A 27,757-nucleotide genomic window follows, 5' to 3' on the forward strand; every position below is an offset into this window, starting at 1 on the left:
TTCAGCTAGTTTCTTTAATTAGGAAAATGCGAAAGCATTAAACAATTTTTAGATGACACATCATGTTCATGTAAGTAGTAAGATATATTTTTTTCCAGTCATTTGGGTCCAATTAGGTTTCTTCAACCAATTCTTACAGTCCCAGGATGCATCTTACAAATATTTATTTTTTATATTGTAATGAGATACAGAAGTTTTTCTATAAGACATGAAGAAAAAAAAAAAGTCTCTTTTTTTAAGAAGAGCAGAAGGATCCCAGGAAAATACTAACACAAGATTTTTTGGTAGCTCCTACACAATGAGGTGATAAGTGCAGACAAAATTTCTCAAAAACAAGTCAAGCTAATTTCTATTAACATAACTTCTATTTATAAACCCTTCACTGTGATTTTAGCAAGGCTTTTGTCTTCTCTCAGTTTGTAAATATCGAAAAACAAATTTAAATTAAATTGGGTGGGTGTGCACTCCTAAGCAAGCATCACTCAAGACTGCCAATGACTCAACTGGCAAACTGGAGATATGCATCAAATGGGAGACACAAAGGAGCTTGGCCTATATCTAGAATATTCAAAGCACAGACTTCCATTAAGTCATTAATAAAAATACTAGAAAACATGTCTGATGGGAGGCCTTGAAACATACTGGGGAACAGAATGGAAATTCAAGTTAAATCTGGAAAAAGCAGATGCAATTCAAAAGACAAGAAGCAATCATGTTTAAAACTTCTGCATGTATTTAACTATGCAAACAGAGAATGTAAACAATTACCCTTGCTTTGCAGTACTGTAGAAAGTGTCCAAAGGATATGATGGATCACAGACTGAGTTAGAGTCAACAACATATTCAATACAAATAGGAATACTATGTTAAGAATTGTTTTTCACTGTCCCATTTAAACCTGAGCTGTGGCCTTCACCCTTCCAGACTTTCACACTTCCAGAAAGATACAGGCAATTTGGATCTGAGGAGCAGCAACAAGTCACATCTAGGAAACAGAATGTTCAAGGAAAGGGTGAAGAACTGAATTTGTCTCAACAGGATAAAACTAGAGGGGCGAGTATCAGTTCTCAAATATACTGAGGGTACCCAAAGGCAGACAAAAGTTTACCCCTTATGTTTACGCAAATTGCCCAAAAGCAGTTTAGCTTGTGAAAACATCCTCCAGCAGCAAGCCTTCAAGGTGCTTAGAAAGACTCTTGGAAGTGTTACGACTGACAAGGGTGTAACAAATCCTGTATTTAGGCAGAGCACTGAACTAGATCACCTCTGACGGTCATGACCTTCCCAGATAAATTGTCATTTACCCAATATAACCAAAATCTGACCCTAAAGTTAGCTCCCTCTACAGCACAGAAGCAGTAATTTCCAGAAAACAAAATACAAGAACATCCGCACCTTCTAAATGCTAAAACTCTTCCTTTTTCCCATTTGGAGACTTCAAAACTTTGAGCAGCTGACAGCTTCACTGTAATAATATGAAAACTGGTACAGAAACTGAGTATGGATTATTTCCAAGCGATACATTGGAGTAAAGCAGTACTGTGCTGCTGTACTGAGCTTAAGGAGTTGGAGAATAAAACTAACATTAGAATCTGCAGTTAGTAATCCACAAATTTACAACTCTTTAATATAAGTTTGGGGCCATAAAGCATAGCTTACGGTAAAATATTTAGTTAAGACACCACAGCATTATTAGCAAAGTAGCACAGTTAATAATCAAAAGCAGACTCACCTTCCGCAATTCAATTGTAACTTCATTTCTGTGTCTTCTCATAGTCTGTAAATAAAAAAAAAAAAAAGTTTTGTATGTAAAGAAAGAAGTGTTTTGTTCTGGAGTCAGTTGTTTCTAGGTCAAAAGTGCAGCTATCCATCAAAAAGATAAGGAAAACCGTGTGTGTAATTTATAACTTGATCTTTCCTAGCAAGATACAGGAGTTATTTTCTGGGTTTGGTGGTTGTTGGTTTTGTTTTTGTTTTTTTTTAAAAAAAAGATTTTACACCTTACAGAAAGCTTTGTCATAAACCACAATAAGTATCCCAAAGGCAGAAAACATTGACTTCCCCATGCAGTTTCACTGGAATGACTCTCCAGGGGTTTATACGTGCACACCAAAGGAAGCAGTAAACAGAGGTTAGACAGTCCCACATTCAGATATGATCACATTCACAACCTAAACACGTAACCTATGCCAGTTATCCAACCAAAAAAGTCAGTCACAAGTGACAGAAGATGACTGAACTCAAAGCAAAAAAGGCAGCTTAGGCTTGTGGAAAAAGGAAACAAGTAGTACAGTGGCACTGAGTCTACTTAGGATCTATACCCTAAACACTGTAAAGGAAAACCAACCCATAAATATCTCAGCTCCTTTATGATACTGAGCACTCGGGATGCATCCCCTACAACGCTGCTCTACATCTTTGCTAAAAGAGATCAAAAGATTGAGAAAGAACAATTTTAACCTAGTGAAGGCAATCTCCCTAGGTTCATTTAGCTACCAGTGGAAAAGACATGTACCATCAGAACGCAATTCAGAGAAAAATCAGGACTGGATGACCCCTGGCAGCCTAGGAAGATCACCCACACTAACTAAAATTAGCCTTTTAAAATACTTTCTATGTCCTATCCTTGCTACTGACCTTCACTGGTAGTATCACGTTCCTTTTGAGTTAGGGCAAATAACTTCTCTAAGCTCAAAAGTATCAGTGAAAACCAGCAGTACAGAGAAAACACCAGCCCTACCCATCATCCATCAGAGGCAATACCAAACATGCTAAAGCTCAAACACAGGTAAATGAAATGAGCAGACTTCACACCATGAATTTGTGCAGGACGTAGTTTCAGTGCTTAGCACATTACCTTAGCTTCACTGTTCTCAACCAGTTTGCATAGCAGTGTTCATTTAATTATTTTAGATCTGAGAGTAAGAAAGGCTTGTCTTTCTGTTCACCACTCGATTAACCAACTTACTCAAGTCAACAGACACAACTCTCCTTTTACATCTACAAGCATGAACTATATTACTTTAAACAAAGCAAGTCCTCTTTATAGTACAGTAAGAGGACACTAGCACTAGAGCATCTACCAGAGTTACACTTTCTTCCCCCCCTATTATTTTGCTAAACCATTTGATTTTGTGACCATGTAGGCCTGCTGCAAAAGCTCCGTACGATAGGATTGAATTGCTGAGGAACAGGAGAATATTGGGTAGGCAGGGAATGGACAAATGAAGAACCTGGAAAGTCATTACACGTAACTAGCTAGATGAGTCATTCAAATTTCTCGTTATATTAGAATTTTATGTTTCAATTACCTTAAAAACTGTATCAAATGTAAGGGCACTAAATAGCCTAAAAATGTTTTTCAGTACTTCTTCCCCATGAAAATTGTGTTTCAATGGAAAAATGTAGTTAGACACGGCTGTCTTGGATTTCTGCTATAAAACCTCCTTTTCTCAATCGTCTGAATGGTGCCAGACACCAAAGTCCTTTACAGAACTCCTCACTAGTAACACCACCCCACCTCCACCTAAAATCTAATCTTTAATTCCTACTTATCTTACATTTTAAGAGGAACTCCTTCACATGGCAAATCAGTTAACCTGAGTATCCATTAGCATTTTCTCCCCAAAATCCAGCACTGTATGTGCAGTATTTAAAATCTCAGTGATTTAATTGATGCAAGGCACAATTTTCTTTTAAATTTGCTCCCTAATTACAATTTACTCCTACATTTTATCATTTATCTATGTGATAATACTGTAGAATATTTTCTATTGAGCAGAAAAAATAGACCAAATCTGAAGCTTTTTAGGGGACAGCAATAACATTTGCCACCCACCATTCTTCTGGAAGCAAAGCAGATTTAAGAAGGACTATATGCTGTGTTCAACAGTTCAGCAGCTTAATATTTTTGGTTTAGAAAAAAACAAATACAGTGCAGTCCCAGGCAAGGCATTACTATTCATTTTATCAATTTACTCTAAAACCTCCTCTAATAGTGCTTTGACTAAACACAGTTACTCAGAGTCATCCATCCATAAAGGCTCTACTGGGAAGACTCTAAGCTTCCTTCTAAAGGCAAATAATTCACTCAGCTTTTCAATTAGGGTTATATCTGTGTTTCATACTTCCATTATTTCAGCCCCACCTATCCTATCCTATTACAATTCTGTCCCAATATTATTTTTTTTTACTAGTTTTTTGCTTTTATCAATCTGATCTTCAAAATATTTTACTATTCCATTATGGTTTTACATTTAATGTAGAAGAATCTCCCATCTCTTCCTCATTTAGAGAGCTACCACTCTAGAAAGATTCTTCAAAAAAAGGTTTTCAACTACATGGACATTTTTGCTGACTGGTAGCACACATTTTCCGAGTTTTAATACTCTTCTTAAGGCAATCTCCATACTACCTGAGTTTTACCCTTTTAGCTCTTCTTTTTTATTTCCTTTTAAACTTATTAGATGCAGTTACTCTTTCAAAGCAGCTCTGGTACTTCCCTCTCCCCCCCCTTCCTCCTTTAAAAGGCAGAATAGGTAGTACTCACCACTAAGTCCAGAGCTGCTTGCCCATTCACAGAGCAAGCAGGTTGACAACTGGGGATATCACTTAGCCTTAACTTCACAGAACTGATGAGTGTTATCTGACCTCCACTGAACTAAGGGCTCCCAGTCTTTCAGAGTCTCCTGCTGGCACAGCATCTTTAAAAATTCAGCATGACGCGGTCACCAGGATCATCCAAGAATCAGTAGTATAGTGTTAGGGCTAGAGTCTTCCTACAAGTACATGGCACTGAAGTTCACAAAGCGTCTATGGTGCTTTCTGGCAGTTAAACTTTGTTTGCCACAATCAGATCATGACTGGTGCTCTCAGCTAGATGTACGCTGACATTATTTCTACCCTGATCATACTAGTGTTCCATTGGATGTCCCCGACATATGAGATGACCATTATATACCAATACATTTAAGGTCATGAATTTCACTTAATACATGTCAATCGTTGCAATTATAGACTGTACATGAAAAACACATGTATGCACAAATTTTATTCCCTAAAAACAGACTTAAGTGATCCAGTTAATTTTGTTGTCCTGACTTGGCATTTCGTAAAGAGTAGGTATTTAAAGCTTGTGCTTCAGATGAAGCATTTTAGAAATACAGCAGTTTATCAGCACCTTCCTACAGCCTCAGAAGAAATAAACATACTATAATCCAACAGCATACAAAAGAAGCAGTCTTAAGCACTAAAGCAAGCCTCCCTTTAAGGAAGCACTACCACTGTAAGCAGTAAAGCACACTTTTACACTACCTGCAAGCCCTAGGACATAGGGAACTGAGAGGCATTTACAAGGGATTTATACAATAGTAGAAAGGTTAAACATTTTCCCCAGCTAACAAAGGTGAGCTAAAACAGAGTAGAGACCAATTTACTCTGCAACTTAACCACATGGATTCATTATCAGCTCTCAGGCTGGGAGGACAACCATCTGCTAAAGTCTATACATCCAATACTAGTTGAAGCCTAGCAAGATGTTACCAATGGATGTAATATAGTCCTTGACATCCACAGCATCTGACTACAGTCACTTCTCAGCTTAACGTACTTGAAGTAACTTCATATCACGTTGAAACAGCACATCTCAAAACTACCTCCAAGACAAATCTGAACTGTTTCACTGAATAAAATCAGACTCCAAAAATTTCAGAAAGGGAAAACTTAGCATAGGCAAAATCCTACAAATCACAAAAATGATGACAGTTTATTCCCGCAGAATCTCAATCGTGAAGCAACTTCTAAACACAGGGGTATTAACACACCATACTTCAGGTGCAAAAAGTAAAAATTGAGGCTAGTAACTATCAGTCAGCAGGTACTATTAAGAAAAAAGAACATACCACACTTACCAAGTTGTGTTACAACATTACATCTCAATTGTTACATATGACTCAAGTCACACTTAAGTTCATAGGGCTTTTGTAACAAGAGATTTCTTCTCCCCATTTGGCCAAGAACAATTACTCACCAGTGTGTCCAACAGGGTGACATAACCACAGTAATGCACCAAGTACTGTTAAGTCTTCTAACAAGCCAAAAGCTGATGTTCAGCAATGCTTCTAATTTCAGTTTCCCTGGCATTCTGTTATTTTTTAAAATAAAAAAACCTGAAACCACCAAACCCACAAGATTTACTAGATGCTGTTAGATATATCAGTGTTCACACTTCTACCCTGAATTTCTGAATAACCTTCCAAACCCAGATACAAAGTGTTATGTGCCAAGAATTTCTCCCTAACACCTTCCACTTGAAAGAAAAATAATCCCTAGTTCCATCAAAGTATCAAAAACTGAAATTAATTTTATATGCCAATAAAGAAAATCACTACACACATTAAGGCTTTTGTGCTAAGGGCTGCAAGGGAACCTTGTTTCAGGCTGATACAAACCACAAAAATGCTAAGCTGACAAAAGACAAGAGATTTAAGAGACACTAGACCTTGAAAACAAAGCAAGCCTCAAGTCAATGCTCAAAATAAGGCTTCAAAGAATGCCTCAGTCCCTGCAGAACTGCCTTTGACACACTCAATGGGCAGAAGCAATGCAGAATACAGCCATCCTCATCAGATCAGCATTTCAGCTCTCTCTCTTCCAAAAAGAAGCTGACAAGAAACTCATACCTCAGTTTCAGAGCCACCTGTGGAGAAGGGAAATGTCTTCCTGATTTTCAGTTGCTATTTGGTTTATGACAAAAGATAAAAAACTGTACATAAAACTCTGGATATCAATAAGCAATGGCTAAAGATAAGACTGTGCAATTCTGAATCATCACTGTAACAGTAACCCTTACTGCCAGCACATTCAAAGAATTATTTTTAAGTGACTAAACATTTGGGACCCTCTGGCTCAACCACACACACTTCACAAGTGCCATTTGTGAAACCCTGTACAAAGGTGCGCAAGATGGTCACTACACGTTAAAGAGCAAGTATCACTGCTGTAACACTACCACTTGATGTCTTAAGACAGCCTATCTGCACCTTCCTGGCAAACAAACAAACAAATAAAAGATTACTTTGAAGTTTTGAATAGTATTGAGATTCTAGAGAGAATTAAGTCTAGCAAGCTCATCTGGCTTCTTGAGCCTTTAACACAGAAAACATTTAAATGCATAATACATTAAACTACCTGAAAAGGCAACTTACATAGCTTCTGTAAACTTAAAAAAAAAATAAATCAAGGAATCCCAAAACCAATCAGCTGCATACCTGTCTGATGTACATCAGAACAAGATAACATTTTCCAAAACCCTCTGTAGCAAATACCCAATGTAGTGAAAATTCAGGCTAATTCAAAAGGACAAAACCACATTTGAGACACAGCAGTCAGAATACTCCTTCTATTTATGAAGGAATGATTTAAAACGTTAGTACTATTTTACACAAATTAGATCTCATTCACAATGAAATATCGGGACTAGTCTTAGGATCTGTTAATTTGAAATTTCTACTTCATATCTAAAAATCAATCTTAATTGATTATAAGCACTTTAAAGTCCCTTAAGTATATTACTTTCAGAGAAAAGAGATTCTGGATACCTGATAAGATTACTTTATCCCCAGTTACAGTACAAATCAGAAAATCAAAACTATTTAAATGTGTGAATGATACAACTAGTGAGAAGCTCAAGTCATTACACTCCCTTTGTTATGCTGGGATAAAGATTTCTTAAATGAAATAAAAAATGAAGTTTCATCTACAAGACGTTTAATAACATACATTCTCTGTACAGAAAAAATAAATGCTGCAACAGGAAGTGGTATGAATTTTAAACATTTTAACCAATTTTAGCTATACCAACTGTGTCAGAGGGAAGCTTAAAGCATAACCATCATTTAATGATGACAAATCTACCTACCATTGTAACAAGAAGATCTAGAGCTCAGTGTGGTGCTCACCCAGACTAGCCACCTCATTAAGTGGGATACCTAAGGAGCATCACCTTTTAATCAACACATTTACACCACATCCATTGCAACAGGAGCAAGTCCAGAAAACATCAGAGATGGAGAGGCAGGAAACAGATGTTTTTCTGCCACCCAGCATATGAATATTGCCAGCATGGTTGGCCTGCCAGCTGCCCCACAAGCATGCATCAGCCTCCAGTTAGTACACAGAAGTGGGAAAGCCAGGCTCACCTTGACAAGATAAACACCACACCAATATCAGTTTTGGCTATTCTGTGGATATAAAAATACAGGTTTTCAGGAACTTGGGTAAGATGTGCATTTAGTTGCTTTTGAAATTTCAGCTATTAAGTGGAAAAGAGAGAAAAAATTCACTGACTGATTCTAATTTCTCTGCATCTACAAACTTCATCATTAAAAGATAACTGGTCATTTAAATTCTTTAGTTCTGCTCTTGTCTCTCAACATTACAGGACCTGGTCTCAGAAAAACAGAAGATACATGCTTACAGGAAAGAGCTACCCTGAATACATAGCTGGGATAGTAAAGTAGCTTGATTAAACATACAGGCTACCCGAAGAGCTTAGCATTTGCAAGTCAATTCCAGTCTACTTCCACCTGCCTAACTGAAAGAAAAAAACCCGGCCCAGTTCCAACAGCTGGATTGAATTTAACTAATACCTCCCCTCTTGCATATGAGCATACCCCAGAGTATAGTTTAAATGCTTTACAACATAGGTGTGGGTGCAATACAGTGAAAGGAGAAGGTGTTTGCATGGATGAAGTAAATGCTGTTCTTCCCTGGAAATTGCTTTACTAGCCTTTTTTCCTTATTCCTTCTCTGACACCTTTTAACAAGCATGAAATACTGCAATGCACATGAAAATGCAAAAGCCTCAGGAGCTGGGCTGGTTTTAGTCAGAAAAAAAATTTAAGTGCTTGTTTGTACACAATAGTTGAGATGATTAAGGTTGTCAGCTGCCTATCTTCGGTTAACATTAAAGTTAAATATTCCATATTTGCATAGGAATATAATTTGTTAGTATGTGTAAAGTTGAGGCTTAGACTGATGATATTGTTCTACTTGTTCTGGTACAGCTGGCTTCAGCCAAAAACAAAGAGACAAAGGGACACTGATAGAAGGTGATACTGCTGTTGAACCTGTTCACACTTTCAAAGTGCATATAGCTTACTCCAAGAATTGCAAGCAAATCACAAAACATGAAGGAAAAATACTAGCACTGCTGAATTGAAATGCTGGGACAGCATCACAATGGTCTGAATGCAACCACTTTATCACAACCGAAAGAACTAAAACCAGCGACGCTGTCCACACTCATCCCTTCTATTTCTTTTGGACAGGCAAAAAGATTTGACATCCATGCCAAACTAAACCCAATGTTTAGTCAAAATTAACCCTTCCTGCTAGGTTTATTCCTTTAGTTACAAGCATCATGGATTATTACTGAGCCTTCCCCCCACCCCCCTCCAGTGTATGTTCTAGGAAGACTCTTCTTCCCCACACCCAATTTTGAGATTTATCTAATTACCAAGTACTCCCATAAAGCCCCAAATTGTCCTTCTAAGAAAAACAGTGATTTTTTTTTTTTTTTTGCAGTCATATAGACTACAAAGTTAGAACAACTTCACCTCTGGCTTTGTTATCATAGCTCCATATTAAATTATGCTGACCCAGTTAGAAATGCAAGCGGGGGGGGGGGGGCATGGATTCCACAGTACAAGCAACAGATCTACCAAAGCAGCCAAATACACTTACAGTGTGCCTGTACCCTGACCTGAGACTCCAAGAGAATTTTATTTCATTTCATTACTGTTTGACCCAAAAGGTATTTGCTCCTCTTCTAGGGAAACACTCTGTTATTTTGCAGAAAGTATTAGAAATTGGTTCAGATTCTCTGTTTGCTGTAGAACCTTAATGCTATAAAGTTTCCTCTTGGCTTATAACCTTTAATACAGTACTAGGTACATCAGGAACAGAAAGCAGTATTTATGCTACTGTACTGTATGCCATAATCTGTCTGGGGCTTGTGTTCCTCAGGGTTAATAAAGGCCACTGAATGAAAACTAGTTCTTTTGCAGTTGAAGCTGCCATACACCAACTTTTTTTTTTTTTTTTTAATCCCAAGTTTGGAGCCCCTAAAATGAATACCAGCTGCTTTTTGTTAGCCAGTCTGTGGCAAGATAATTCAATTATCTGAACCTGGCTAGTCTCGGTAAAGTGGACTCTTTTACTTAGTGATGGGTAATGACTCACTGAAGTCAGATATGCATGCCAATATGGAAAGCCACAAGCCTCCAATTATTGTTGCTCATGATGCTGACTCACCTGAAAGCCCTATGGAAGCAAAGCTGCCCATCCACATTATCTACTTCTACTGCTCAAAAAGATCTTGGCAGAAAAGCAATTGCTAAGTTTATTTCTTACCAGCTCTTTTGTAAGCTTATTTTTCGAGGTCCCGACACCCTCTCCGCATTGTTTAACCTGCATACTGAGCTACTACCAGCAAAGGAGATGTGAGCACTCATGTTTTAATTTCCATATACCAATTATCTGGTTTACAAGTACAGTCACATCAAACAGTCCTCAGGAGATGAGACCTGAAGCAATCTAGTTGGCTGCATTGAACACAAACTGCACCAATATCAAAGGACACAAAACAGTCCAGAATACAATTAACATGTTATCTGCTGTTTTAATATAGAATAAAAGAAGAGCTGGAATTCTCTATTCAACATCAAAACTCAACTGGGAGAAGGAAGACTGAATCTAGTAGATTACCAGTTACTGCTGTTATGTGAATCAAGGACATTATACCTAGTCAAAAGTTTTAGAGCATTTCCATTCAGATGTCGATCTTAACACTGTTAATCACAGCTTTACTGACATCAGACCAAAGACTGCAATGCAGCCATATGGACTCCATCTAAAGTCAAACTGAAGTTTCCTGGTTATTCCACAGGACCTCAAGCTAACTCATCACTGTGCAACAGTTGGTCTGCACAGACCAAGAGGCAGGCAGCAAGGATCACCAACTAATTCAAAGTATTCGTTTTGTCCCGTGGTGCTAACAGAGCAAGGAACCTGGCCACGTAGCGTTCCAAACAGTAGTGGCAATGCAGCCACTGCTATCTCCACTTTGACAAGGGTCCACCTCAAAGAACCTGACTATGGAATTTGGTCATTTATGCTACAGCCCAAAAGAAACTACTGGTCTAAAAGATATCTGTACAAGTCTGTCTTCTTTTCCTGTACACTTTGGAAACAGAAGGGCATACTGAATTTTACAATGGTGCCAGCTCTGCCTTATCTGAATACTGTGATATGCCAAATAAGCACCAAGAACAGTGGATAACCAAGACAGCCTAATTACAAGTGATTACTATTCACAATTTTTTAAAAAATTAGAAAATTAAGCTTCTTGACACACTCTAAATATGTACAAGAATTTGAAATTTGATACAGTTTTATTTTACACGAATCTACTTTTGACAGTACACAAATTTCTATTCAGATGTGTGAACACTAAAAAGATATTTGCTATTTTCCTGTATTACACAAACAGCGTAACAGATGCTTTAGAATCTCCTAGAAATAAAAGTTTATCCTATCCTTGAGGGAGAACAAGCGAAGCACTTACATGACTCCTTGGTCTCTCACAAGACATGACACTACCTCCATTGTCTCCTAGAATTTCTAAGCAAGTGTCCCTTCCATTCCCTTACCAAGGAGGGAAAGTACACCAACTTGTCTATTCAAACAGAACAGATGAATGCTGTTGCAAAGAGCAGGAGCCCCTTTCCTCTTCTATAGTCTACAAGACCCCAATTCAGAGGTATAGGTTCAGGTTTTTTCCTAACAGATGTTACCAGAAACAAAATCCACCACTTTTAATGCCATACTTCACAGCCAAAATACCATCTTCGCTTCTGTACAAGACATGAAAACAGAGAACAGCAGAGCAAAATGAAAATGACTGTTCATGGTAACTAGTTGCAAACATCAGACTAGAATTTTGATATTTAGATCAGCATAAAGACTTAAATAAATTCTTTAAAATGTAAAAGCTTTTATAAAGCTGTAGATAACCACTTTCAAGAACCTAATTACAAAATGAAGTGTTTGGTCAGAAAGGCCTCACAGACTTCTGGGGCAAATGCCACGGAAGACCAGACATTCTTAAGCTTGCCAAATATTTATACTAGTTTCCCTTAGGAAGGGGGAAGAAAAAAAAAAGGGGGGGAAAAAAGAGAAAACCTACTAAGCTAAATACTAGCCAGATACCTTCTTGTGCAATCTGTGTTTGAACAGACACTCCTTTTCCAGATACTTAAACAGTCTTTAACTGTGATATCAAAGTACCTCAGACAATCATTCTATGATATATTTATAAGCACCTCCCTGTTAAGTGAGGGGAAAAAAAGTCCTATTATTCTATCTATAAAATGGGAAACAATAATTGCAATTTACATACATTCATAGGGTGCCATGAAAGAACAACAAATCAATTCCCTAGAGAGCTAGTCTATATTCAACCACAGCAAGCTTTTTTTGGTATAATATTACATGGCTCAAATGAAATCAGATTTTTTTTTTCCTCTATTTTTTGAAAGTTATAATCAAAAGAAGAAAAAAAGATTAAACATGTGCTAGCTGCCTAATTAAATCTATGAAGAGATCATTCTGCTCAAGATGCAAGAGAAAAAAACAAACCCAGCTGACAACCCAGGAAAATTAGGAATTAGAAAATACACTCCAGTGACATCCCACAATCTTTTATGAACTCTGTCAGCAACCCTTCTGATTTAATCATTTCAGTATCATGAATTCTAGATACTTCTGCCTCACTTTTTAACGTGACATAGGCCCTGATTCCACATTTCTGCTGTTTGAACATTTTGGGTATCATATTTCTGTCCCTGAGGATGCCTTCAGTTTCTCAAAATTCCAGTTTACATGTGTGTTGGTTTTGCATGGCAAGGTTTTGGTAGCGGGGGGCTACAGGGGTGGCTTCTGTGAGAAGCTGCTAGAAGCTTCCCCTGTGTCTGATAGAGCCAATGCCAGCCGGCTCCAAGACGGACCCACCGCTGGCCAAGGCCAAGCCAATCAGCGCCTCTGTGATAACATATTTAAGAAAGAAAAAAAACAGTTAGAGAGTGCTTTTGCAGCCAGAGAGAGGAGTGAGAAGATGTAAGAACATCTGCAGACACCAAGGTCAGTGCAGAAGGAGGGGGAGGAGGTGCTCCAGGCGCCGGAGCAAGATTCCCCTGCAGCCTGTGGTGAAGACCATGGTGAAGCAGGCTGTCCCCCTGCAGCCCATGGAGGAAGGATGAGGGGGTGTAGCGATTCCACCTGCAGCCCGTGGAGGACCCAGAAGCAGGTGGAGCAGGTGGAGACACCTGAAGGAGGCTGTGACCCCGTGGGAAGCCCACGCTGGAGCAGGCTCCTGGCAGGACCTGTGGATCCATGGAGAGAGGAGCCCACGCCGGAGCAGGTTTGCTGGCAGGACTTGTGACCCCGTGGGGGACCCACGCTGGAGCAGTTTGCTCCTGAAGGTCTGCACCTCGTGGAGGAGACTCACGTTGGAGAAGGTCATGAAGGACTGTCTCCTGTGAGAGGGACCCCATGCTGGAGCAGGGGAACGATGAGTCCTCCCCCTGAGGATGAAGAAGCGGCAGAAACACCGTGTGATGAACTGACCATAACCCCCACTCCCCGTCCCCCCTGTGCTGCTGAGGGAGGGGGGGGCGGAGGTTGAAGCTGGGAGTGAAGTTGAGCCCAGGAAGATGGGAGGGGTGGGGGGAGGTGTTTTTAAGATTTGGTTTTATTTCTCATTCCTCTACTCTGTTTTGCTTAGTAATAAATAAGATGAATTCCCTCTCTAAGTTTGGTCTGTTTTGCTTGTGATGATAATTAGAGAATGACCTCTCCCTGTCCTTATCTCAACCCGTAAGTTTTTTTCTAGTTATACCTTTTCTCCCCTGTCTAGAGAAGGAGGGGAGTGATAGAGCAGCTCTGGTGGGCACCTGGCCCTCAGCCAGGGTCAACCCACCACAACATGTCATTCTATAAAAAGGGTATTGGCTAGCCCTAAGAAGTCACTTAAGATGACCAAAAGTGGTCTGGTTTTGATGGACAAGAAACAATATAAAACTCCTTTGAACCTCATAGCTACAGGACCCACCAAAACACAGATTACACTGAGCACAGAGGTATAGTGGGCCATACCCTATCGGCAACGGGCACAGGAAGAGGATACTGCCGGATTCTGAACTGCCACTGGCAGCTCGTGATGCTCAAAGGCGCTGTCACATTGATTGCCTATATCAGAGCTCCTTAAACATCTCTTCTTGTCTGGAAGGTTGCTCTTCACTGCTTTGTTCAGTGTTATGAACACTGCCCGTTACCAGCCTACGTTCTTCTTGCACACCTGACAAATAGTGGTTAACAGGATCCTGCTGACTCCTAGCAGGGCGCTCTCATTTCAGGATTCTCTCTTGATGTGGAAAGCCTTCTGTACTTGGCTGCAAGTCAGATTTTTGGTGCAGAGAAATCACTACCACTGACTTTGCATCTAACATTTGTGTGCATGAAAAGAAGCATGAGACCCTGATGCCAAAGAGCTGCATGCAAAGACAGTATCTGCTGGTTAGGGTGACCTTAGCTTACCTGAGACACACACACACAATGTCTCTCTGCATAATTTCATCAACTTTGTGACTTACTCTGGAGTTGACTAAGAAAAGCAAGGACTAGGAAATTCTGAGAATGGCAAACTTGAAATCTCACACTGCACCTGGCCAGGAATCCCTTACTGCATCTCTGAAAACCTGGCCACAAGTCACCCTAGCACCCTGTCTGACCACCTTCTAACCATGCAGACAAGCTTTGACTATGTTCCACACCAGCAAGTTTGCAATGGGGCTTCATTAAAATACATCTCCATCAAAGCTAACAAGTCAAACTACAAGGAAGCCATTTCTACAAGCTGATTTTGCAAATCATCTATCACTACCTCCAAAGTCCACCTGTTACTGAATCTGACAATAACTAAGGTTAAAAATGCACAAGAAGAGATCCTCAGCTGGTCAGACATGACAGAATATGGAGAAAACGAGTCATTCAGTAATAGGTGTTCGAATGGGGAAGATTCTAATTTTGTCTCCTGCAGCCATTCGTACAGCATATATTCCTATTTCGTACTTGCTGTATTGATTACACACACACACAGACAATCAAGTTTAAAACTGACTAACATTTGCTTAACCTGAGAAAGGAGACAAACGCCAGCTGACCCAGAAGAAACAATATGAAGCTTCCCCAGCACATTTAATGGTGTCAATCTGACTGTGAAGGGATAATAAGCCCACAGTTAAACATCACTAGACAGGGTATACCTTTTCCCCTTCGCAATGACTTCTTTGAGCCAGCACAGGTCTTCTCTAGACATGAAGGGCTGGCTCAGGAGGCTAAGGGAGTAGAAAATCAAACATGAAGAGCCTTGCAACCAGCTTACTCCAAGGCATAGACAGTTCTGATGCAGGACTAACTGTATGGAAGAAACTAGCTCTTTTGACTACCCATGTCAAATTTTGTGAAATAAAATGCAAAGCCGACAGCTTCTGCTATTATGGAAGTAACCAGGAATACCAATTCAGCATCAGAGTTTCACAGTGCTGGGTATTTTGGAAACAACTGATAGACTCTATTCTTGGAAAATATACAGGTTTTACATTTCTTTTTCATTTCAAGTTAGTTCACTTGGCAATTTGTCTTTACTACTCGATGACACACCCCATGAGCTTCAACCAGTTCACTGCCTCTTCTAGCCTAATCTTATAAATTAGATGCCTCGTTCCACTTCCAATCCCACAATAAATACAAATCTGATCACTCACTTGTAGCTAGTACACCCTCCTAATCGCTGTCTTTTCAGATAACACAGTTTTAGAGAACAAAACGTCCTGCTTGGATATGTGCTGGAACCGCACAAATATTATGAAAGCCTCAGAGAACTTATATAAAAATACTTAAAGAGCTCTTAAAACTAGTATGACAACTACACTGCTACCAACTTTGACAGTTAACAAGTTAAAAATCAATCCTTTAACAGAAGAAGCTTTAGAGAGACCTGTGCAACTGCTGTAGTGTTAGAAATACCCAAGAATGAAGAAAAACAAATTCTGTAATTACAGAAAGATTAGCGAAGGCTTGGTATATCACAACAACAAACAGCAATAATTGGGCCCCAGTACAGCAAGCACAGATCCCAATCAGCTTATAAAAATTACATTCATCATGAGAGGCCATCTCCAAATTGTTTTCTCCACAGGTATTTCTGAAATAAACAACGACTTCTTAAGGTATCTGTGTCTTTAAATGTTTTAAAACGCAATGCATTCAATTGATTTTGAACCTCACAAGGAAAATATAAGATGGCATATCTAAGTGGACTTACTAGGTGTTTGTTTTCTGCCAAGAGACACAAACATTTCAGACTATTGTGCTATTTACTTGCAGACTAACTAAAATTTGGAGAATTCTGCAGCAATAGCAACCAAGGAGGCTTCCCACATCCACCTCTTCCTATCCATGTAATTCTTTCCAAGGTACAAACACGTACACCTGTATTCTCCCAAGAGTACATATATACACTGGTCTGAAAGGGTAACAAAGAAGCTGCGGGAGTCAGAGTTTAGAAACTCTGCATCAGAGTACTGGATTTTATATTAAATCCATTTCCCAACAGGAAGCTACCTGACACCTGTGTTTTTACTTAAACTACTACGATTCACCAAGCCAGAGAGGCTATTAAGACAGCAGGTCTGCAGTATCTTTAAACCAACTTAAATCAGCTGTTACAGCCCTGCTCCCTCCTAGCCCTTTTGCCAGTATCCATTCCTGTGCCAGTAAAGTGAAAGGCAGAAAGCTGATCAACTTGTAAAAGTGCACTCCTGAAAGAAGTTGGATTGTTGCAAAGTATCTGGGAGTGACAGGCTTTCTGGGATTGCTACAAGTCTTATTTGTTTCATGTAGCGTTTGAGGGGAGTACAAGGAGACAGCAAAAACACTTGCCAGTGCACAGAACTGCATCAAGAAATGAGCTGGTAGCAGCATGTCTGCTCATTCATTAACACTCCGCAGCTATGATACCTCCACTGCAACAAGCCTTTGACATTTGACAGGAACGTGGCTGTAAGTCAACCTATACCTTTCTCAGATGCACGGAGACTATATAGATTTGGCCTCTCCAGATTGATATTCCTCTGCTCGCAAAAAAAATTATGGCAGCATGACAGAAAAATGTAAATAAATTCAAGCATTCTCAAGAACTAGATTCACACTGTTAGCATAGCAGCAACAGTAAATATACTGAAGCTGCCAGATGACGACAGAGATCAGGGCTAAGCCCAGTTTCTTCCTCTGCTTCATCTGGGGTCAGGATGCTGAAGGTACAGAATAAAACTGAATCCTTCAAAGTCCCTGGACCCAAAAGTGATACAATTGCCTACCCAAAAAAACTGTAACTGCGGAAAAGACCTCACTGGCCAGGACCTCTGAGGCTTAAAATCAAATAGAGCAGGAGTAGGTGAAAGATGAGAGTGGCTATGCCTCCTTTTGGTAAATAGCCTACAACAAATTTCAGGAGGTTAATCCTATGGCCTAAGCAATAGAAGTTCAAGGACTTGTGTTCTTTTGACTTAAGATTAGGGGTATGACAAGTATACAAAAAGGAAATTTTAATCCTAGCCATGAAAGTGTTTTTACAGAAAGTTATTCAGGTTGTAACACACTAACTCCTCACTAGTTGTTTTTTTTTAAATGAGTACACATGGAGCTTTACTTTTGATGCAGTACGCATTTTTGCTAATTAGATGACCGCATAGTCTCATTGTGCCACACACAAAAATAACAGTAAGTCATGCAGACAGCCCTACAATTTATAACACCTCCGTTCATCAAGAATTTTTCCTCAGTTTTACCCAGGGATGCTGACTAATCCCAACAAAAAGAAATCGGCTGAATTGTTTGATCTGTTACCTTAAACATCAGAACAGTGAGCCAACATATGGGTGCCTGCTATTGTAATAAAGAATAAGTAACACTTCTGATCCAAGAAACTGGAGAAGTAAAAAAGTCTAAGGTGGCTGTTACTAGGCAAAGAATGAAGCTGAAGAACTGCAAACAGAAAAATCAGAAGGTTCAAATTAGGTTTTCTAAAAGCTAGGTTAGCTTAGATGTCAATATAAACAAATAAACACAGCAGTTATTAGGGGTATCACGAATTAAGTGATTGCAACTGTTTAATCTTATCCTGTAAAGCCTCAGTTGTATTGGAATAATCAGAGCTGTACATTTAGAAGAAACCTACTGGGACTCATGACTACATGCCTATGACCAACACAGGAAATCTTTCTCTTCATATATGGGACGATTTAAAAAGCCCCTCCACATCTCTGGAGAATATAAAATTAAGAAGGTCGTGAGGAGAAACTCTTCTGGCAGTTGTTTGTCCAGATGAAGCCACTAGTGTCTTGGCTCCTTGTAGCTCAGCTCTGCAGGTTCAGGTTAGCTCTGCCTGCTGCTAATCACATGTCAGTACCTATAAAAATAGAAGAGTCTCACTAATAGAAGCAAGAACGCAAACTAATAGAGTAACACTTTGCTTCTGGCATTTGATTTTGCTATTATCCCTTTTGGGGGCTAAATACTTTCTAGAAGTATTAATACCTCGAAATCAGAATTCCAGTTCTATATACACAACTCTACCTTCTTAACAGAGGAAGGCAACAAAAAGGTAGTAAATGGCCACCCAAACCTGAAACAAGGAAAAGTAGACTGAACCTGTGCAGGTCAAGGAGTCAGAAACTTTGACTTCTGCTCAACAGATCCATTTCTTTGCTCTCAGAAAAGGAGCACAGCGAGAGCATGGGGTACTGAGGTCCGTCTTAACATAAAACAGAAGTACACACTCATCTTTTGTTTCCCTTAAACTTGCATTAACAAAAGCAAAGACAATTATATGGCCTAGCAAACCCAGTAATAAAATATGAGTTAACTACAAATTAAAGGAGTAAGTATTTTGGTCTGCCAGAAGAGTCTGTACCCAGAGGGGATCAATAACAACTCATCAGTATTTATTAGAAGCCAAAGGAAGATTACTAAAGAATGTATTCAAGCTTGACGAGTTCAAAGGCAGCATGACTGTCTCCAGGCAGAAGGTGACTCAAACATCTCTGTTTTCAAACTGAACTTGAAAGCATATGGCTTTGAATATTTTAGATTTTCCAAAGGATATAATCTAGATATCAGACCATGATTTATTACTTCATCATCCTAACCATTTATTTTCTCCTTGGTGGAATTTGACAAAATGTGTAGATGCAGATCAATGCCAACGATAACTTTGGAAACCAGGAGGCATCAATGCTAAATACAGAAAATTGGAGGCAGGATCTCTACACAAAACTCCTTATGGCAGCACCAGGACCAAAACAAGTGCATTTAATTGCTGACACTTGGGAATTACATATAATATTTGATTTAGAAAAGAAAGATTTTGTGGAGAACAAATAACTTTCACTAGAAACTGTCCAATCAGCAGGTCAGTCTGTGTAGCAGTATCTCAAGAGAAGCACGGTAAGTAATGGCAACTATATAGCACTGCTGTGCTCCTTCATTCTCCACTATAAACTTAACTTACATCGGTTTACTTCCAGAGACTTAAGTTAGATAAAGTTTACTTAGAAGGGTACTTCTAACACAAACTTTTAAATAAGTACCATGATCAGAAAAGAGTCAAAAAGGTGTAACAGAAAATTTCAGACATTTAATACAAATTAAGTTGTTTTGAAAGACGCTGACACATTTCTAATCTTTTACAGTCCTTTACATTAATCTAAATTTCATTTTAGCATATCTCCATGGGTATACAACTTTTACATACTTCTGTGTTTCATCTGTTGCCGCTAAAGAAAAGATATTTCTTACATAAAAGCTTTAACCATATTAACACTGTTGGCACTATCTACCAAACAGTCTTAGGCCCAGCCACAAAAGGAAGTCAGTCAGTGCCCTGGAAGATAACCCTAGAGGATATACTTCTCCATAACAGCAAATACCCCATTCCAAAATAATTACTCCCCTTTAGGAGGAAATGAAAGCTAGGCTATCTTAGCTGGTCTGGTACAACTAATTTCAGTAAAGCTTAGGCAGTCAATTCCCTTCTCCCCGCCCCATAGAGGCAGATATTTAATTCCTCTAGTCTCGGGCATGCTATAATATAAGCAAGTATGGATGACAGATCAGTTCACACTAGGCATGAACATACCTAACCTTTCCCTGTTTAGAGCTCTGATGGATTCAGGCCAGTGACTGAGAAAGCAACAACAAAGCCAGCAACCAATACGGGGAGATGAGACAAGGACAAAATGAATGAGGAGCAGCAGGAAGAGCCTCACTGGATGAGAAGGGGAAAAAGAAACCCACCACGCCTCCTCCTTACCCTGAAAAGCAACTGCTAAACAGAAGGATGGGTAATTTTTAGTTACTTTCTAACGTTTACTAATGTTAGCCAGAAGTGTTGAAGTTCTCATACTCCTTACATACAATATTTTCTGTGAGAAAGATTCACTGTCACCAAGTTAAACAGAAATTAAGATAAAGATTAGTTTACACCGTGAATGTCATCTTAAAGACACTGCTGCTGCTAAGCCTGACCTGCATAAAATTGTCTCCACCCAAACAATAGCAGCAGAGGTGTGAATTCTGCTAAAATTCAAAACGTGCTTTCAAAGGACTAAAATTCCAGCCCTACTGATTACAGAAGTGAAATTAAGTGATAATATCAGCAGAAGCATGGAAAACACCCGCAGGTGAAGTCAAAGTAATCTGACACATATTTAGGTTTTCACCCCAGCGAATCCTAATCTGATTTCAATCCTAGTCTGATTTCAGAACAACTCCCTCCCCTTTCCTTTCCTCTTACAGAAACGTAAACACAAGACTTAGGATTTCCTCCCTTTTCAAATGCGACTAGAAAGGAAGATACCCCCGGTAATGACACACAGATTCAGAAGACCTTCAGAATACCTCCAGGGAATAAGCTTCTAATCGCACAGCATCTCTCAAATTCGGGGGAGTAAATTACCACCCCATAAGCCTCAGTAAGCACCACACACCTTCTCGATTGAGATGGAGACGCCCAGCAGAAGACTACTTATGTGCCTACCAGCATGTAAAAAAAAAAAATAAAAAAAAGATTTAAGGCAGTGCAGGGAGTAAAATCGGCCAGCACAGTACACCGCAAAACGGCTGATCAGAGCGTGGGAGCGGCCCCTACCACCAGCACAGGCCTCCCTGTGCGGCAGCGGCACAGCGGGGCACGGGAGGACGGGCAGGGCAGCCCCTCGCCCCGGCGGAAGGGCTATTACCGCCCAGAGGGCCTGGCACAAAAGGCAGCCGGCACCATTGTCCACCCCATCCGAGCCCCGATCCCGCCGAGCACGGGGGAGGGGGCGCGGGGAGGAGGCAGGACGGGGAGGCAGCTGGGGTGGGAGAAAGAAGAGCTGCGGGAGGAGGGGAGAGGAGGGGGGTGTGCATCCCGCCGCCTGCCGGCCCTGCGCCAGCACAGCCGCCGGCGCGGGGCCCACCGGGCCCTCCCGCACCCCGGCAAGCCGGAGAGGCGGCGGAGGGGAGGCGGCGGAGGGGGCGCGGCGGGGCCCGCACGCCGCACGCTGGAGCCGCTCTCGGCCCGGCCGCGCCAACCCTTCCCCCCGCCGCCACCGCCTCCTCCGCCCCCCGCCGGCCGCGCCCGCATGACGGAGGGAAAAAAAAAAAAAAAAAACCCCGCGGGCGTTTTCCCTGCCGCCGCCGCCCGCCCGCCCGCCCGCCCCGGGCGGCCGCTCCCCGCCTCCTTCCCACCGCCCGCCGGCGGCGCCGCGAGCGCGGCCAGGCCCCAGCCCCTCCTCTCCGCCCGCTGGAGGCGGAGGCCGGGCCCGGCCGGGGCCCCACCGGCCCCGCACCTACCTCCACGTCGCGACCCTTGTTCTTAAAGCTCTTGATGCGGTGGTTCTCCAGGCCGGCGGCAGCGGCGGCGGCGTTCTCGGCCATGGCGGCGGCTCCCGGCGGCGGCTCCGGCTCACAGCTCCTGCGAGGCGGCTCCGGCGGCGGCTCCCGGCGGCTCGCGCGAGGGGAGGGCGGGGGGGGGGAGGAGAGGGGGGCGGGGGGAAGCGGGACGCTCCGTGACGAGAGGGAGCGCGGGGAAAGGAGGGGGGGGGGGGAGAGGGAGGGATCGGAGCGCGCGCGCCGTTGCTGAGTGACTGGGAGAGCGGCCGCGAGCACACGTGACGCGGCGGGCACGTTCCGCCAATCGCCTCGCGGCCCTCCCGCCTAACCTCGGCCGCACTACGTAACGACCGGAGGGAGGCCTCGCGGGGCCGGCGGCCGGGGACTGTGCTGCCCGCCCTGCTCCGCGGCGGCCCCGCGCTGCATTCTGGGGGGTGTAGGCCCGGCGGGGAGGCGGCCTCGCACGTGGAGCCGGGCGGGAACGCGCCCTGCAGGGCGGGCGGGAACGCCGCCGGCCCCGCGCTTCGGGCCGGGCCTGCGCGGGTCCGGTCCGGGGGTTTCGGTTCAATGCTGGGGCTACGGGAAACGTCGAGGGCGGCGGGGAGGGGCCGGCAGTGGTGTGCCTCGGTCCTCCGTGGCCTCGTGCTTCTGAGGGTGCCTTGGGCCCTACCTGCCCCGTCAGGATCAACTCTGGCGGGGGGGCTGCGGTGGGCTCAGGGCCCCCCCCCGCGGCCTGCGGGAAGCTCCTTGAGCCCCTGTGCCCTTGTTAGGTGGGGTTTGTCCCCCAGGTGCACCGTGCCCTGACCTCCCTGGTGTGGCTCACCTGCATGTGTCGGGGGTCTGCTCCATGCCTCCCTCTGCGCCCGACGACTGCACTAACGTCGCTGTATGTCACCTGGGAAATGCACAACAAGCATCTAGCAAACCCAGATGTTTTGGGAAGTCCCGAGTCTCCTTCAGCTCCCGTGCCCTGCAAGCCAGCCCTACCTGGAAAGCAAATCCGGCGCTTTGCGAACACACCCTTTATACCACACGTGCACGCGGCAGCTGCGTGTGCCTGAGGGTGTTGTATCTACATATGGTCTCTGCCGATCCAACAAATTGTCCCCAAACTGTCAAAACTACTGCAACCCCCCCAAGTCATTAGTGCAGCTGGGGTGGTAGTTGCATACGTTGCCAACAGACCCAGGACCTCCAGGTCGATGGCAGCCTGGGCACAACAGGCTGGGTCAAATACCGCGTTTCGGTCACACCCAGTATTTCCAGGCTAGAAAAGAGGATGTGTGAGGGTGATGTAAAGTAATTGTAAACAATAGCAAGCAGTGATCTAACACCTTCCATGAAACACAGTATTATTTATTCGGAAGAAAAGCATCCAGGAAAACCATATTCAAAAGTAACGAAAACATGTAACATTCATATCTAGCTCATCTTATACCACATCAGTTTCTGCAACCTATATATATAGCTATATATAAGCTTTTCACAGACCTCTTTCAGAGTCTCTCCCTCTAATTGACAGCTCGGCTTTTTAATTGCTTTCCCCCAGCCCTTCTTTATATCATTCAAATGACTGTAACTTGTAACTCACAGTTCTGGCAAAATAAGGCTTGCAGCTTGATGGAGATGAATAAAAATCTGGAAGACTAATGCTCTTCTTCACTGTCGTTCAGCTGTGTGCCAAATGTTCTTATCCGAGGGATCAACGTAGCGTTTCCATCCCTCTCGTATCCAAGTAGTTTCGGTTCCCTATGCGCAGTCCTCCGTGCCTTTTCCCAACAGCTTTGTCTGGGTGTGCTGCACCATTATCGCTAGCAATGGAAGAGAAGAAGGAGCCAGGAGCAGACGAAGCCCAAATGGCATGATGGTGTTTGTCAAGATCGTTAATGTCAGAGATGGCTTCTAGGCTCTAACACTTGCTCTTTTGAAGGGAATTGGATCCAGCTGCCTTTAAGAGAGCTGCTAAAGCAGATTCGGAAGCTGAGGACTTTGTTTTACCCGCTTAGGAAGGTGGCCGTAGCTGCCAGCTGTGGCTTACTCAGGCCTGCTGGGACATCAGAGCAGTGCCAATAGGATTTATAGATACAACGGCGGCAATGTCTTGTCTTTCCCATTTTTTCCTATCCGTGACATAAGCCTTTCAGAAGTTCTAGAGTGCATTTCATTAGTCTTAGTAGACACTCAGGAACTGAATGCCTCTTAGACAGAGCTACATGGAAGTTTGATTAGTTTTACTGCCTGAATAAAGCTTCTTGGTGGAGCTCTTGACTAGATAATTAAACTTGTGTGTATTCAGAGAGAAAACATTTTGATGTAGTTTAGCAAATACTACTTTTTGGCACTGTGATTAACAGACACTACTAAAATATAAGGAATGAGTACTTTGCTACTTTGAAAACTGAATGAACCATGTGGTTCAGGGTGGCCGTTCTTACCATACGAGCTTCATATCAATGTGTTCTTGTCACCAAGACCTGCAAGATATATGTCAGGGCCTAATAGGATTTACTGGCCCTGAGCACTCCATTTCAGCCCCCTGGGACTGTCGGTCCTTGCCTCGGCGATGCTGCAGCGGTGCCGGTCTCTAACTCCACCGCAGCCCTGGCCCTGATGCGCAGGCTGATGTCCTGGCTGGGCTGAAACAGGGGTCCTGGGTGGTGGGAAGGAGTGAAGCAGAGGAAAAGAGGCTGGTTAGGGCCAGTGAGGTCTGTGGGTGCCTTCAGTACTCTGACAACATAAACTTTGTAGCTTAAAGAGCTGTGGGGAGGAAAGATCTTTCATAATTCAAAGATGTGGGACAATAACAACTCTTTGGGTGTCCCATTACTGAACAGAGTTGAGCTCGTGCTTGTTTCTGGGATGACCTGTTGGCTTCAGCAAAAGAAAATGAACCCAACAGGTGATATTGCCATATTTTGGGAAGTGCACGTGATCAGCTCAGGACCCCACCTAACAGCTCCAGAGTCAGAGGCCACTGACCCCGCAGTAGCTGGTCACTTGCTCTTTTGCAGTAAGTGATTTTGTCATATCCACCAGTCGATACAGAGGCAAAAAAAACAACATGTAAAAGAAATGTAATGAACTTGAGTCATGCTCTTCCTGGCAGTCCCTCCAAGAAGGATTGGGGAGATTTAGGTGCAGTGCTTTAAGATGCTACCTGTTTGTCAGTCCCACCCTGCTAGTGGATGTTAGAAGGCGAGGCAGGAGAGGCAAATAAAACGTGTCAGCTACTCAGACTGTCTGTTCACAGCCACAAGCAGCTGAAGCCAAGACCTGGGGGGGTGGAGGAGGTGTGGATACCTCCTGCTACTCCCAGCAGAGGAGTGAGGCAGCTGATGAGGTGGTATCGTCTTAAACCACTGCTGTTGATTTGGCTATAGACCACCTGTCAAGAACAGTCTGTAAAATCATGCAACTTGTAATCACAGAAAGGTACAAGGACAGTTATTTAAACCTTTAAGTTGATGTAAACCACTCATGAGTCTTGTGTCTTGCTTGCCCGTCTCAAAATGGGACACCTAAGCATCTCTGACTTGGGTTGCACAACAGCTGTAACCATGTAGTGCCATTGGCACAGCAGAGCGGGAGGGAGCTTTTCCCTACAAAATTTGATGCTATTCATGACACTCTCTAACTCCCAGCAGACGTTAACTTTCGTGCCTTGCTTTCTTGTGTCTGTTAGAGGCAGCGTGACTGGTGCAGGCTCAGACACGCACGCAGCCAGGGTCCCTGCGCGCATCATCTGCAGCTGTACCCACCATACGTACAGCTCTCCAGCAACCGGCTGAGCAGCGTCTCATCGGGTGTTGCTTTCTGACAAAAAAAGGATGAGTAACGCGTAAAGTAAACTAAGGCAAAGGTCCCCTACGAACAATGCCTTTGACGCTCATTTTCCCTTAGGATATATGTATCATTTCAGTGAGACTATTAATGCATGTTTGCAGTTCTCTCCATCACTGAAGTAAAAATTTGTCTTCATATGAAAAAAGTTATGTTCTTACCTCATGGTAACTACAGCTTAGTAGTGAATGTGGGGTAAATCCTGGTAAAGACCCCAGCTTTGTCAAAGGCTGCGATAAAATCCCATGGATGCTAAGAGGTAACACGCACTCAAGGAGAGACAAGATAGGTCCATCAAAGAGAAACCCATGGAGAGTTGCTGTGTACAAAGATCCAGGTCAGGAAACCTCTAATCTGAAAATGTTTGAAAGCTAGAAAAGTGTTGGGGGAAGCATCACATTTTGCCCTGCTCTTACGCTTTTCTTAAGATACCTGTTTACTGGTGACTGTTGGAGACACAATACTGAATAAGACAGGCTTTTGGTCTGACCCAGAATAATGCTTATATTTACACCAGTAAGTTAGTGCTCAGCTTAGTTGTGATGAATTTGGCACCCGAATACTTTCAGGGTACTGTGTGGTCCTCCAGGTTCAAAGCAATAGGTTATGAGTGTCACCATGCTGTTCCATTGCTACTTTGCCCCTTTCACACCAAGGTCCAGGTTTTCCAGTCACCCACACTGGAGGAAGCTTACCTTGTGCCAAACTCCAGTCTGGGGTGAAAAAAGCTGTTCTTTTGGCAGAAAACTCCAGCCACAGGCTAGGATGGTGCTGGGAGGAGTGGCCGACATGCCAGAAAACTGCACTGCCATTCAGCGAGATGTGGACAGGCTAGAGAGTTGGTGGAGAGGAACTAAATGAAATTCAACAAGGGCAAGCGTAGGGTCCTGCACCTCGGGAGGAATAACCCCAAGCACCAGTACAGGTCAGGGGTTGACCTGCTGGGAAGCAGCGCTGCAGAGAAGGACCTTGGAGTCCTGGTGGACAACAAGCTCTCCATGAGCCAGCAGTGTGTCCTTGTGGCCAAGAAGGCCAATGGTATCCTGGGGTGCCTTAAGAAGAACGTGGCCAGCAGGTCAAGGGAGGTTATCCTCCTCCTCTACTCTGCCCCGGTGAGACCACGTCTGGAATATTGTGTCCAGTTCTGGGGTCCTCAGTCCAAGAAAGACAGGGAACTACTGGAGAGAGTCCAGCGGAGGGCTACAAAGATGATGAGGGGACTGGAGCATCTCTTGTATGAGGAAAGGCAGAGAGAGCTGAGTCTGTTTAGTCTGGAGAAGAGAAGACTGAGAGGGGATCTCATCAACACTTATAAATATCTAAAGGGCGGGTGTCTAGAGGATGGGGTCGGACTCTTTTCAGTGGTGCCCAGTGACAGGACAAGGGGCAACAGGCACAAACTGGAACACAGGAAGTTCCATCTTAATATGAGGAAAAACTTCTTCACTCTGAGGGTGACTGAGCACTGGAAGAGGCTGCCTAGAGAGGTTGTGGAGTCTCCTTCTCTGGAGATATTCAAAGCCCGCCTGGATGCCATCCTGTGCAACCTGCTGTAGGTGATCCTGCTTTAGCAGGGGGGTTGGACTAGATGATCTCCAGAAGTCCCTTTCCAACCCCTACCAATCTGTGATTCTGTGCACACAAGGAAACCCTACCCTGGCTACAGTGGGGATAGGTACCTCATGAAATTTGTCTCTCTGATGTCCTTTCCTAGTCCTTGAACAGTGTCTTAATGGACCTGGCAGTCTTAAATACCTCTCTGCAGTAGTGCACTGTATCCTGCTACCCATAGGCAACACAGTCAATGGCACTTTGCAAAAAGAGACAGCTCTACTAGGCTGTCCGGAGATGCGTGGACTGGTAC

The 27,757-nt window shown here is 42.9% G+C and overlaps 1 protein-coding gene across 1 annotated transcript in view; it reads right to left on the reverse strand.

The window, feature by feature from the left end:
* Positions 1 to 22,323, reverse strand: part of KPNA3 (karyopherin subunit alpha 3) — a 53,178-nt gene extending 30,855 nt beyond the window's left edge. The window contains exons 1-2 of the mRNA XM_075741879.1: positions 22,015 to 22,323; positions 1,733 to 1,777 (exon numbers count right to left, since the gene is read on the reverse strand). Of these exons, the coding sequence (XP_075597994.1) occupies positions 1,733 to 1,777; positions 22,015 to 22,098 (129 nt within the window). The 5' untranslated portion in view covers positions 22,099 to 22,323. The remainder of the gene's footprint in view (positions 1 to 1,732; positions 1,778 to 22,014) is intronic.
* Between the last annotated feature and the right edge of the window lie 5,434 nt (positions 22,324 to 27,757).

The sequence above is a fragment of the Balearica regulorum genome, chromosome 1, assembly GCF_011004875.1.
Source record: "Balearica regulorum gibbericeps isolate bBalReg1 chromosome 1, bBalReg1.pri, whole genome shotgun sequence".
Taxonomy (NCBI): domain Eukaryota; kingdom Metazoa; phylum Chordata; class Aves; order Gruiformes; family Gruidae; genus Balearica; species Balearica regulorum.